The sequence below is a fragment of the Plectropomus leopardus genome, chromosome 14 (genome assembly GCF_026936395.1).
Source record: "Plectropomus leopardus strain MGB_pleo_1.0 chromosome 14, ASM2693639v1, whole genome shotgun sequence".
Taxonomy (NCBI): Eukaryota; Metazoa; Chordata; class Actinopteri; order Perciformes; family Serranidae; genus Plectropomus; species Plectropomus leopardus.
The window spans coordinates 10,627,501-10,641,401 of record NC_142189.1 but is presented as its reverse complement, the minus strand read 5'-3'; the positions used below and the strand labels follow the sequence as shown (position 1 = coordinate 10,641,401).

General features: G+C 41.0%; 1 protein-coding gene across 2 annotated transcripts in view; it reads left to right on the top strand.

Moving 5' to 3' along the window:
- The window catches only part of fndc3ba (fibronectin type III domain containing 3Ba), a 122,130-nt gene that overhangs the window by 64,767 nt on the left and 43,462 nt on the right, over window positions 1-13,901 (top strand). Inside the window, exon 7 of one of the 2 annotated variants that reach the window (XM_088087695.1) lies at window positions 56-183. In XM_088087695.1, the coding sequence (XP_087943821.1) occupies window positions 56-183 (128 nt within the window). Of the gene's footprint in view, window positions 1-52; window positions 184-13,901 lie in introns of both variants that reach the window. The other variant, XM_042500169.2, reaches the window with a different exon arrangement.

The following is a 13,901-nucleotide window of genomic DNA, read 5'->3' as shown; positions in this document are numbered from 1 at the left end:
TTTTCTAATGTAACTCACATTAAATTCTATTGTAACTTTATTTGTGATTCAGCAGCAAATCACATGCCCCTTCGCTCGGGTCAGTGGGATCAGGGGGCGGACTCGGCAGTCCAGGAGGGAAGAAGCCAGAAAGACGACTCCGCAGCAGTCCACGAAACAGTGAACCAGAGACACACACACAAGGTAGGACACACATATACACACAAAAGCAGTGAGAGAGACTGGCACACACTGATCACCCACAGCAGCTCACAGTCCACGCACAAGGACAGACACTAAATCCAATATGATAAATCAAAGGATCATAGTGCAATGTGTGTTTCTATTTTTGAATTTAAAATTGCATCTCAAAACTAACAGTATGTAGACAAACACTAATATCTGTGCATTCCTTTAGTCTATATTGCTGCTAGTCAGAAGGAATCAATGAAAGGCCTTTTCATTTTTAAAATATCAGCTCATATCTCTTTGTGGAAGAATAACTTCTATCCTCGCTGACCTCTCTCACTCTGTCTCTGTGTGACTGGCTTTGTCCTCGTCAACCTCTGTGCCCCCATGCATTCAAGTGGGCCAGATAAAACACACCTTTCGTTCCTCTCTTTCTCTGGCTCTTTTTTTTTCCTCACAAAAAGTCACCAAAAAAATGAATGGATGTATGCAGCCTCATTGAGGTGAAGGGATCGGGGGGGTAGGGTTGGAGGGATGGAGGTGGGGAAGGGGGTATGAGAGGTTGTCCGGGTAACCACATAGCTGAACCCGTCCCTGAGCGCTATCGTTTTACCTTCGCTACAATACCGGCCTTGTTGGTGAAGGCTGAGCCACAGGGGGGTGGAGGAGGTGGGTGAGAGAGAGAGGGGAGACAGGAGGGGGGAAGGGGGAGGGGGAATCGCATACCTGCAGGGTCCTGCTCAAGATGAAGGGAACCTTTGAGCTCAGAGACTTGGACGCCACAGCTCAGCCTTATCGCACACGCACATAAAGAAGCGCACATGTGCACAGACATGAGGGCGCACACACACTGTCTTGTGGTACTGTTCCTCTTTAATGACATGTCTTTTGACATGTCAGATGTATGTCTCGGTTATTACAAAGGGCACTGTGTCTCATTTCTGCACACACACACATACACACATACATATAACACACAGGATCATCTGCAGAGGTGATGACAGAAAACCATAACGAGACACATAAAATCGTCCACTCCCTCGCAGTAGCTGTCAAACCCTTCTTTAAATTTAGCCTCCTCATAAAACTTTGCATTAGTCCCTCACAGCGTGGTGTCGGATCAGAGGAATATCACATCTGGGTCAGGTGTGGGAACCTGTGTGTTTCCCTAAATCTGTGAGAACAGTGTAAAATTTGAGCATAACTCAAATGATCAAATGTCCTACTAAAGAAAGTTTGCAAAGTTTGCAGCATAACCTATACTATATATATTTTTTTGTGGTGACAGAATTGTCACGTATATAGAATATTATGTGGACTTTGTAGACTACAAAATTGTCTTTGAATTAGGTCTGGGCAATATGTCAATATTATGTTATGAGTCTAGATATTGTTTTAGATTTTGGATGTAATTAAATTGTAATTGTGGTCTTCACCTGGTTTTAAAGACTGCATTACGTTATAGTGATGTAAGGTTTTTTTACCAGGCTGTTGTAGATGTTCCATTATTTGCCTTTACCCTTTGAGTCATTATATCCGCATTACTGATAATTATTTATCAGAAATCTCATTGTGTAGATTTTATGTGAAAGCAACCCTACACTATCGTTGCAAAATCTTTATTGAGGTATTGTTCAAAAATATAGAGAAATTTGATTTTTTTCTTATCACCCAGCCCTCAATTAAAAAAAAATACCCACTCTTTGTCACATTACCTTAAGTGGTATATTGCCATGCAGATGCAGTTGGTCACACGTCCCATCCTGCTGGCTGTCTGTTTTACACAGAGGTTAATTCAGTGCTATTACTACCTCTGCAACCGATGTGATAGTAAAGACAACTCTGTACCCCGAATCCACAATTATACACCTTTTATAAAGAACAGTAAGGTGGAATAATGGCACAACATTCCCGCCTTGAACAGGCAGTATAAAAGGGGCTAAAATTTCTGCCTCCACCTTTACACAGTAGAGGTGAGTGGAATTTGGTTTGTATTATTCCTGGCTTCTTGTTAAAAAAAAAAAGTAAAAGTAATTCCTATTAAATGATTCAATGAAGCTGAGACCGTTGATTCACCAATTAGTGTATTTAGCTGACAAGCAACACTGAACTTGAACATAACAAACCAAGCAAAAATAAATGACTAACAATGAAAACAATTTTTAGTTGCAGAAGAAGGTAGATTTATTAGTATTTTTTTAAACATAGTTTAAAAATGAAATTACAATTTGTCCTCTATTGTGCTACATATTTGGGGTTGAAGAATGAGTTGGTAAAAACGTCATCATCGACTATGAAATTTCTTTCAGGTTGCTTGGGCATTTTGCTGCTGGTGGCTCCATACAGTTCCTGCAGTGCATTTTTTGAATTTGAATCGTAGTCTTGTGTCCTGTCGGCTCTGAACAAGGTCAGCCTATCCAGTGCAACAGCTTGATCCAGGATGTTAGGGGTTAACCATGTCTCTGTAAAGATGTGTGCAGAGCAGTCTCTGATTGAGCCTCAATCACATCTCATCCATTTTATTCTCCTGCGACCGGACATCAGCCAGAAGGCTTGGTAGAGAAACAGCTCTCGTTCCAAGTCAGGTCAGCCTGGACCTGATGCCGGTTCTCCTCCCCCTTTACGTCCAGCGCTTTCGGTTTTGTTTCTCCCCTCTGGTCTGACTGGTTGCTCGGCATATGCTGTTGGTGGAGATCCTCTTGCGGTCTGCTGCATTCAGTCCAGACCCCACACAACTTTTCCTGATGCTGATAATGCGTCTCTATCATAGAAAAGTGGTGCTTCAGTAGAAGGGGCCATTAAAACAAAAAAGCATGATTGGCCACCACTAAATGTAAGTAATTTATGTGAATTTTCCCTTTAAAAATATGCCACTGATAATTTTATCATATTATTTCTCATTGCTTATAGCTTAAATGTATTTAAGTTTGCACACACACTCAGAGTGTAGTTCATGTACAAATCTGGACATCTGCATGTGCAAAACACACACATACATAGAAGCCTGTGTTTAACTGCATTGCAGTAAGGGAGACTGCACAGCTTCTTACAATACACACACACACACACTCACACACACACACACACCAGGCTGACACAGAGCACATAGCAGAGAATCGTCTTCAATGAGTGCCAAAGCAGGAAAAGGAAGCAAAGTCAACCGCTCAGCTTGTGAGTATCACAGTTTCATGTGGCACACATTGTAGTACTCACACAACAACAACACCCATGACAGACAGGAGCATGTCAACATGTCGTCGGTTGTCTGTTCTGGTCTGCCAGGGTCTCAGTACTGGGCTGGAGATCAGGCTGAGTCAGCTAGATGTACCACACACACACACACACACACACACACACACACTCTCCAACACACACATGCACACACACACACACACACACACTCCAACACACACATGCACACAACACCTCGTGACTAGGCTTCCTGTAAAACAATCAGAGCATGAGGGTCCAGAGGCTTGGCGGGAGGTAGGGGGGCAAACAGAGAGAGGAGAGGAATGTAGGATTGGAAGGACAGATGAGAGAGGAGGGAGATGGATGGAAGTTTTGCGAAGAGAGACAAAAAATGAACCAGAACTCCGACATCACAGGGAATGGAGAGATGGAAAGATGGAGAGACAGAAAGTTAAAGAGTACAAACATTCCGACAAAGTTGCTGCTTGGCCCGGTGCATCCAAGTATGGTCCAACCCAGAATACCACACACACACACACACACACACACACACATGAACACAGCCGCCTACGCTTTGCCCTTGATGCCCTTGCTCAGTGTGTGCATGTGTGTGTGGCTGTTGCCCCTGTGCCAGTAAGGCAGCAGGCTGACTTGGCGAGCGCAGTGTCCATTCCCCAGTAAAGCCAGCTCTACAGGCCCTTTTCCTCAGAACTGGGCTGCTTGCTGAGCAGAAACAGATGTGGGCCTCGTCCCCTCTGTTCCTCCATCTTGGCTCTGCATCATCACCACCACAGATCCTGTCTCTCACTTGAAGAAACTGGGATTTCAGCAGAAACAGATGGGCCAGCACCCTCTGCTCCTCCATCTTTGGTTCTACGTCATTGCCAAGTGCTGTGAATTCAGGGGAAACCAGATGTGTGCAGTGACTGCTGTGTCCACCATGTTGGCTCTGTTGAACGTGATATGAGGAAAATAAGGACAACGGTCACAGATATTACTGTGGTCTGCTGTTGTGGTGTGAAAACTGTGGAAACACAGCTATCGATTATGTAAAGAGAAAATGATGTAAAACTGGCTTTCCTTCCCTTTTCCTGAAATGCACTTTGACTCTCTTAGGAATTAATTTTTAGTCAATTGTGCAATTGTCTCAGCAACAAAAATAAGGTAAAATATTTCATGTGTCTTTGAGAATCTAAACCAAGCAAATTTCTAAAGATTTTTCTTTACTGCCAAACATTATGACAGTGTGCCAAGAAGGATGTTTTGAAACAAGGAAAACTGTACTGGAATTTTACTTGTCAGCTCTTGGCATGGTCTTTGCTTCAGACTTGATGAAACTCTTTAAAATACTTTTTCTTCTGGTGTAGTCATCTTAGTGCAGTTTGGTCTTCTTTGCTGGATTTTTGTCAGTTGTAATGTTATAAAGTACAAATAACAGTACTAATCATCAAAATTTAGCCTGAACAAGAACATTTTCACTGTGGTTGGTGGTTAGAAATAACTCAATCTTTATTTTAGCCCACTTTAAAGGTGTACTATGGTGGTGTCCCATGGCCAAGGAGTTACAAACAAGGCTTCTTAAAATAAAACAAAACAACGCAAAAGAACTAAGAAATGAGGCATATAGTTACAAAAGTAAAAAAAAGCTGCAATTAAAGCAGTATGGTTGATTTTTTTTTTAGGAAGGTCAGAGATCAAGCAGTCAATTGCTGCTCGAGGATAAAGAACCCCTAAAGAGATTCACTACTTGAACTTAAACTTAAATGACTATATATAGCTCTCACACACTGATTAAATATTTATTAAACCTTAAAAAATGTGTTCATTACATTTATTGTATTTTGCCTTTATCATTGAAAATTCAATAAGAAGTTATAAGATCATAAAATCATTAGTCCCTGCTTATTAACCCTTTATAAATGGCAATTAATCAGGAGGTGCTACCAAATAATTAAGTCACTCACTTACCAAAGTTGCAAGTAAAGAGTACAAGGACATCAAAAAGTCCCAAAAAAATATATTTACAAGAAATTGTAGGAAGGCAGATCCATAAATCTATTATACAGAAAACACAAGTAAATGCATTGACTCTTGTATGTAATGTTCTATTTTTTGCTCTTTTTTTACCCCAACAGAGTTTCCTACTAATTAAATTTAAAAAAAAAGAACTCACTGTTTTAGAACAATGGCGGTGATAAAAAGGGGCTTATAAAAGCACAATGTCCCGTAATGTTTTGGTGACGTCATCCTCTAGTGGCCTCTGACCGAATCATGACTCAGCCCTTATATTAACATCAAGCTCCTCTTCCAGCTACTCTTGCTGTAACTGTAGTAACAGGAGTGGAAATGTGCGAACACACTCCCACCCTTCCCTTACTGGACTGTTTTGAGGTGAATCACCATGGCGATAATCTCAGCCCCCCCCTCCAAAATCCAACCCCTTCCCACAAACCCAAATACGGCCATGTTTGTAGGGCAAGATGGAGGGTAGTGGGGTGTAAGAGAGAGATGAGAAGAGGGAAAGAAAGAAAGAGATAAGAAACAGGAAAGAAAAGAAATGATGAATAGAAATTGGGGATTGAAAGGGCCAAAAGAGGGGGATGTACAGAAAACAGAGGGAGAACAAGGGATGGCTTTACCAGCAGAGGAATGTCTTTCCCGCTGATATCATGTAACAGGACTAGTGGGATTAGAAGGGGAGGTTGTTCTCGCCAATCACAATGAGTACACCAGACATTTCCCCATCCAGCTGAATGAACCTTGTGATACAAGTGATAAACTCGCCGCACTATCAAACTACAGCACCTGACCACTCTGTATTAACCAGAACTGGGTTACATAATATTTTAAGTCCTTTCAACTGCTTCAGCAGGGTAAAACTGAGTTTGACTCAGACAAATTAAGTAATTGAACAGACAAAGTGCACAAACTTCAGACATCTGGGGCTTACTGCTCAAAAAGAATGTGAGTGGATTTAAAGTTTCTCTGTGTAGTATTTTAAGACCAATACTAGGCAAATTTGATACTTTTTCACATTGTGTGTCACTGGGCTGAGCTTTGTATGATTTTAGGAGGTGCATGTCTTTGCATAGCTAAAGGTTTTGCAGTTTAAGGCAGATGCATGGAGCAGTAAGAGATCCACAGGGGATTCACTTCCTACATCTCAAAGCCAGACTGAAAAGCTTTGATTTGACTTTGATTTAATTTATTTATATCTTGTGATTAACTGCTTGTGCACTGTGGGTGACTGATCAGTGAGGAGCAGGGCAAGTGTCTCTGTTCCAGGGCCAGGCTACCTGCGGCTTTAGACCCGCATGTAGCTCCTGCCTCACTCCTGTAGCCGCAGAGATCACACCAAAGGGCCACAACAAAGTCCCCCTTTTAATTCCACCCCTGCATGTTTATACAGAACCAAGCTATGGCAGCATCAATCTGCTCCAGTGTGTGATTATACACTGCATCAAAATATCCCGCGATCCAAAGAAGAAGAAATAAAATATATGAATCGGCAGCGCTCTCTAAAACAAAGTTATAACATGTCATTTTACTTCTCTGTTATATGGCAGCTGATCTCGTCCTCTGCTCTGAGGGTAAGGAGCTCCCGATTCTCATTGTTTTCACAGTTTGCGGGCATTTACAGACACTGTTTTTCTTCTTTGAATAAGCAGCTATGCTAACTGCTGCTATTTAAATCTCCCACGGTGGGTCGAACACACATCATCAGAGCGTCACACCCATGCCGCCCATGGTCATGTCTTTCTGACTTTACACAGAGCTTGTTTCAGGGATGTTACTTCCTCTGGTCCCAGCTCAGAGGTGAAACCACTCTGTCCCCCCTTTCTGCAATCGGACGTTATATACAGAACAGCAAAGTGGCATAATGGCGTGATATTCCTTCCTTGAACAGGCAGTGTAAATGAGTCTAGAGGCTCCTTGTAGCTTTGATGAAAAACAATTAAAATTCATTAATTTTGTAGGCATTAAGTGATTCTCACATTCTTCAATTCTATAAAAATGTGTAGCCTATTCACCAAATAAAAAACCCCAAACAATTTTAGCATTTAGTAAACTAAATCTACAGCCTAACGCCTTTTCCTCTAAATTATGCCAAACCTCAACAGTGGTGGCTCATGTTGAGTCTAGCAAGGCTAGCTATGGATTCCAAATTCATAAAAAGAAAAGTCTCACAACAAAAATAGAGTACTTAATAATGTCTGGATGGTATGATTGCTTTCGCTGACGATGCTGCAAAGTTCAAGTACCAAATAATCATAAATAGCCCAGATGCTCAGTTTACCTTGTGGTAAAACATAACAACAAATGCTCTTTTAGACATATTTATAATGTTGATAGGCTAAGTTAGAATTAATAGGCTATTTTATCTTCATTATAAGGCTCAAATATGTTTTGCATTTCCAAACAAGATTTTTTTTTTTTTTGGCTATTAGTGTCTCTTTTGAAGGTTAAGGTTGCTGACTCCTGCACTATGCTCACTTGGTCCTTAATTAACATCATTAGAGGAGTGCACGTTTCAAAACATGCCTTTTTGGAATGCCTTCCTTACCGCTGCTTGCAGCTTTCTCAAAAAACATTAATTGAAACAGCTTCACACTTGCTTTGTGCTTCTTTAAGCGATACATATGAATTGTTGTATTTTGTATGTGCAGGCCTCTTGGGCCAACACTTTCTTTTTTCCATATTACAGCTCAAGATTGGTATTAAATTTAAGTAATATCTGTTTTTGTGGACACAGAGGACAGCTTAGTGTTGATGGGAGGTAAAATGCATAAAATCATATGTGTTTTACATTTTTTTTGACATAAACTTGATCAAACTGCGTCTCTGTCTGCATCATTCTATCTGTGTTAGCTTTCCTCAGTTTCTCTGCCACTGTCACTCCCTCTCTCTGCCCCTGCTGTCTGTCTGACTGAATTTGTCTTCCCCTCTGTCTGCCAGTCTGCAGTCACTCTCTCAAGACTTTTTGGGCTGAGCAGGGTCGAATGGGGTCAGGGTTCTGAGAAACTCATCCCCCATAATCCCTCACTGCCTGGCCCTGGCTGCTGCTCTGTACGCAGCACGTACACCCTTACATAAACACATGTGAATACGTGCACACACATCCATGCTCTTCTTGGAAAAATGGAGAGAGTTCTTGTGTCGCTTGGCAGTTGAGACGCTCATCTCTCCAGGCTGCAGTGGACAAGGTCTCTCTGTCTCTTTCTGTGTCTACGTTTACATGCACACATGAAACCCGGTCATTGAGAGAAATCAGTTTAAGGCAGGGAATCTGAGAATGCAATTACATGTGTTTATACTGAGATGTATTTATTTTAGTTTCAGGTTAAGTTGGACTTTGGATTTCTTTTTTTTTTTTTTTTGGACAAAGAGATGCACTAAAAGTGATGTTTCTTAAACCATAGAAATACTGTCTGTAGTCCTTCTCATACACATGCAAATTGTAGAATCTGTTGGTCAAAAAAAAAATTCTCTTTAAGAAATAAAGCAGTATTAATCAGATTCATCCAATCAGTTGCCTTGAAAAGCTTGGTTTCTCACTTACATGAATAATGCAGACAGTCAGCAATAACCAGGGTTTTTATTTGTATCTCTTCTGCTCTATTTTGGAGTTAGATTTTTTAATTTTAATCTGTATGCCATAATTGACTCGCCTTTCTCCTCCTCGCGCTTCTTCTCCGTTCCTCTGTGCCAGTCTCTCCTTCTTTAATCCCCTTTATAAACGATCAGGGCTCTGGCCATGAGAACCAAACCTTCACCATGACAACCACAATTTCAGGCATGTCCCAACGACTTCTGTGCTGTGTGTGTGTGTGTGTGTGTGTGTGTGTGTGTGTGTGTGTGTGTGTGTGTGTGTGTGTGTGTGTGTGTGTGTGTGTGTAGCCCAGCTGTTGAACAGATGGAATGCTCACTATGCAGCAGATGATAATAGTGTGGAATCCAAGGTCTGTGCCCCTCTTCTACCTCAGTTTTCCTCTTCACTCTCCTCCCTTCTTTCTCAACTCTGTCCTCACTCCTTCCTCTCTGTCCTCTGCTGTCTGTCCTCCCTCATCTCCACCTAGGGTTGGGTACTGGCACTCCATGCCAACATGGCACCGGTTCCTGTGCGACCAGTCTGCCAGACCAAATTATAACGCAGATTTCAGTGCCTCATATCAGTGCCAGGTTGTGTGAGTAGCGATACAGAGAGAGAGAGAGCTCAAGCCAGAAAGATAGAGTGTGTGAGCATGTGTATATGTGCCGATGATGGCGAGGCAGCAGCAACTGGGGAAAGAGTATGAAGTTAAGTAGCAGTGCATCCTGTGAACAGTTTAGGCTCAGGGAAAAAATGCTACAGCTCCTTAAGGCCAGAGCCAAGCTCCCATGTCTTGCCTGCTGACTAAAGTGAAGGGTGTTAGCACCAAAGTTAGCAAGCAAAGTTAGCTTCCCATGCTCCCTTAAGGTGGACTGTTAAGGTGAACCAGCTGTTCTCATTGTAGTGACATGAGGCGGGTTTCAATTCACCCGTCAATTTTGAAAATACTCCTATTTATCGCTGAAACTGTTTGTACGCTCTCATGAGTTGGTATTTCAGGTGATTTGAAAAAGCCATATTTTGCAAAAATGCAAAGGAAACACTTTTTTTGCTTTTATAAGTCACATGATGCTATGGCTATGCGCTTGTCGGCAGGAACTGGCTCCTTCAAGGCATGATGCATCAGGCTCCACAAGTGGTGTTATTGCATCACATAACTCTTCAGAAGTTGAGCGGATCATCTGGAATTTTTGAAACCACAATTTCTCAGTGAAATCGTGGACTATTGCCTCCCAGAAACCCCTCATACATAGTTAGTGAGGCAATTACAGATCCCAAATCAAAATTTGTTTTGTTGTTAGTAGTCGCATAACTGTTATTTAGTGTTAAATTATTGTAATTGGGTTCAGTTTTATCTATAAGTTGACTTTGTTAATAACGCTTTGTATTTAATCATATTTCTATATTTAGGTATAGTTAAAATTGTTAAGTATACTGTAACAAATTCAAGTTTAAAGTTGCTTTTGCTTGTTGAAACAATGCCATTTTTTAGTGTCATAAACTGTTTTGTGCTTTTTTTCTTAGTATGGCTTTAGGTACCGTTATCGTTTTAGAAGTATCGTTTTTGTGCCAGTATTAGAAAAAACCCAAACAATACCTAACCCTAACCCCCTCTATCTCTCTTCCTCTCCCTCCAGCTGAGCTGAGTGTCCGTTACTTTGCTTTGTTCTCGCTGATTAGAGGCTTCTAAAGATGGGTATCATATCTCACTTTATTCCTTTACGGCGACACACACTCACCCTGTGGCCTAGCATGTGTGTGTGGAGTGGGGGCTGAATGAGCGCCACATTTTTCACATTTTTCTCTCTAGGCCTTAAAGGTCTTTTTCTGTCCCAGTGCAGACAGACCGCGTCTAAGAACCGCAGGCCGTCATGCAGGAGGAATGCAACCTCCTCACTGTCAAATTGGCTCTGTTTTACTGAAGCTCCATTCGCAAGTGACGCCACTATAATAAAGTGTGTAGGTGTGCGACATTAAAGAGTTTTTTGTAAATATGTCCTTGTATGTGAGGGGAGGAATTAGAGAGTGAAGGATGGAATGAAATAAATGGAAACAGAAGCATGTATCGTATGTGAATGTGTGCTCTCATGTAATCCAATGCACGTTTTTTTTCCAACTTTTTTTTTTCTATGGAATAGAGTGGCGGTGTGGGGGATTTTGGTTTTGGATAGTCCAATTTATTTCCTATTTAGACATTTTTAGGTGACTGGTATTTGGAGCACTGGGGATAAATGTGAAAGTCTCCCTGTTGAGTTGTCTGTACAAAAGAAGAGCAACTGTGTTAGAAGAAAAGTGGTTCCTTCATAATAAAAAAATCAAGGTTAACTTTTAAGGGATGTCACCTTCTTAAGGAGACTTTAAGCAGGAAACATCCAAATACAGAGCCTAAAATTGGTTTGTATGTGCTGTTATTGGAGCCCATTGAAAACATTTAGCAATGAATAGTTTGGCATTTGAGGAAATCCACATTTGCTTTTTTTCTGAGCGTTAGATGAGAAGATTAATGATAAATTCATGTTGGAGCAGAGATATACTATAGTGACTCCAGGAAGTTAACGGCTGGCTGCCTGTTTCCAGTCATTATGTTAGGCTAAGCTAATCAGCTGCTTACTGTAGCTGTATAGTTGTTGTATACACATAGTGCTAAATTCTCTAGTGACGTGACAGAAAACCATGGAAATTTACAGTGGGAAAAAATACTTCTTTTCACTTCACTTTTATATTTATTTTTAATTAATTAATGAATTTTTTTTTATTGTTTCTTGTTCAAATTGTTATTATTATCATTTTAATTAATTAATTAATTAATTAATCAATTAATTAATATTTATTATTCATTTTAGTTATTTATTTATGTATGTATGCTTATGGGGACACTAAATAAAACAAAACTAAATAGCTCTATTACAGTGCCCTCCCCAAAAAAGCAGTGAAGGCAGTGACTAGTACTTTAACTACTACGTACTCTGAGATCAGTGGTGCGCATCTGCTCCGTGCCTGCTGATGATGTCCCCAAAGTTTGTGTAATCATTGTCTCACATCCTCCTAAACCCTCTCCTCCCTTTCTCCTTTCATCCCTCCCTTTCTCCTCCTCCCTGTTGATCCCTGCCTCGCCCCCCGTCTCCCAATTTCCTTGTGTTTTTCTACCTACTCTCTTACCCAGACTCCTCTTGCCTGTCCTCTCTCTCTCTGCAGTCTGTCCTTCAGTGTCTCTCTTTCTTCCTCTAAATCCCCCTCTCGCCTTGTTTTGGCACGGCCTGCCAACCCCCCCCCACCTCAATTCCTCATTCCTCTTCTTTTCCTGCCGTCCGTTGCGCTCCCTCGCTTCGTCTGGCTGTCCTCAGTAATCAAACACAGGCGGTCAGACGCAGACAGGATGTGAGGTCAGACGAGGAGAGGAAGTAAGCGTGCGTGGGCAGCACATAAACAGTAGAGAGAGGAGGTGAGGGACAGTGAGGACAGAGGAGAGGAGAGTGTGTGTGTGTGTGTGTGTGTGTGTGTGTGTGTGTGTGTGTGTGTGTGTGTGTGTGTGTGTGTGTGTGTAGTTACACTGGGAAGAGATTCAGTTTCTGTTTTAGCCGTCAGCATCAACTCTTTGTGGTTGTTCTCTATATTAAACACTTAAGCAGCTGGACTCAGCAACCACAGCGAGTCATAACACTCAGTGGTGAGGTAAAGCAGTAGTGTTTTTCAAACTTTATTACTGTTCTCCTGAAATATTAAATAAATCTCTTTCTTCTGTCACAAAGTTTGTGGGCTAGCCAACTTTTTTTTCACAGAGCTGAATTATTAGTCCGTCACTTTCAGTGTGGAATTGTTTGGGCTGTAAGAAGCTACGTAATGCACTCATTAAATCCAGGGTTATTCAAGTTAATACTTTATCCTCAACATGCTCATTCAGCCCTAAAGAAACAGTCAGCTACAGGATAACAAAAAATATAAATGCAAAATAGAAAAACAGATTTTAAAGGGATGTTTGACATTTTGGAAATGCAATTATCTGTGCCTATTTTTCTACTAGTGTTTGATTCTGAGACCCTAAAAACACTTATTTATACAGAAATTAAAGGAGGATTTCAAATCTTAACTCAAAGTGCAGCTTTGTGTGGAGATTTCTGACTAGAGCTTTTTTTATATATAGATTTGGATGATAAATCAGATTATTATTATTATTATTATTATTATTATTATTATTATTATTATTATTATTTTATGTCTCAACTCTGCCTCACTGCCAGTCTTCAGTTTGTTTGTTAGTTTGTGTTAAGTTTTATTCAACTGTGTAAAGTGTCCTTGGGTAATAGCCCAATCAAAATAAAAATGCCTCATGAAACCACCTTAATCACAAGAGTGGTTCAATCCGACCTGAACTGAAGGGTTGAGCGGGTGGTGTGTGATGATCCGTTCAGTATTAAAATATTAGCGCCTAATAACCATGTAAACGCTTAATCTGACTGTTTCTCTCTAGTTGGAATAAATGTATAGTTTCTGCGGATATTTGCCCCATTTATGGGTAACATTAAGTGACGTAAGGGGTGCGTGTGCCACACAAATGCTGCAAAAGCTGTTTCTGTGCCCCCCCGTCTGCTGATTTTGACAGAGAATTATACAGTTTTTGAAAATTTAGCGCTCGGCTTGTGCTACATTCTGATGTGTGCGCTTTTTGATTTTGAAACAGCAGCCATATGTAACGTTGTTGCTGCAGGCTGAATTATGGAGTACCTGGACGTAACAGTTGTCCATCGCTACCAGAACCACAGTCTGCATAGGAGATGTTTAGGAAACATTGCTAAATTGTAGCATCTACTGCATAATATCTCCATATGAGGTGTTTAAGGAACATCTGTCATTTATAACTGCAGAAAACAACCTGAATCACACTACATTAGTACTAAATTGTACCATTGTACCCGCTTCACAGTGGGTGGACTGTCTAATCTGACAGACGCAT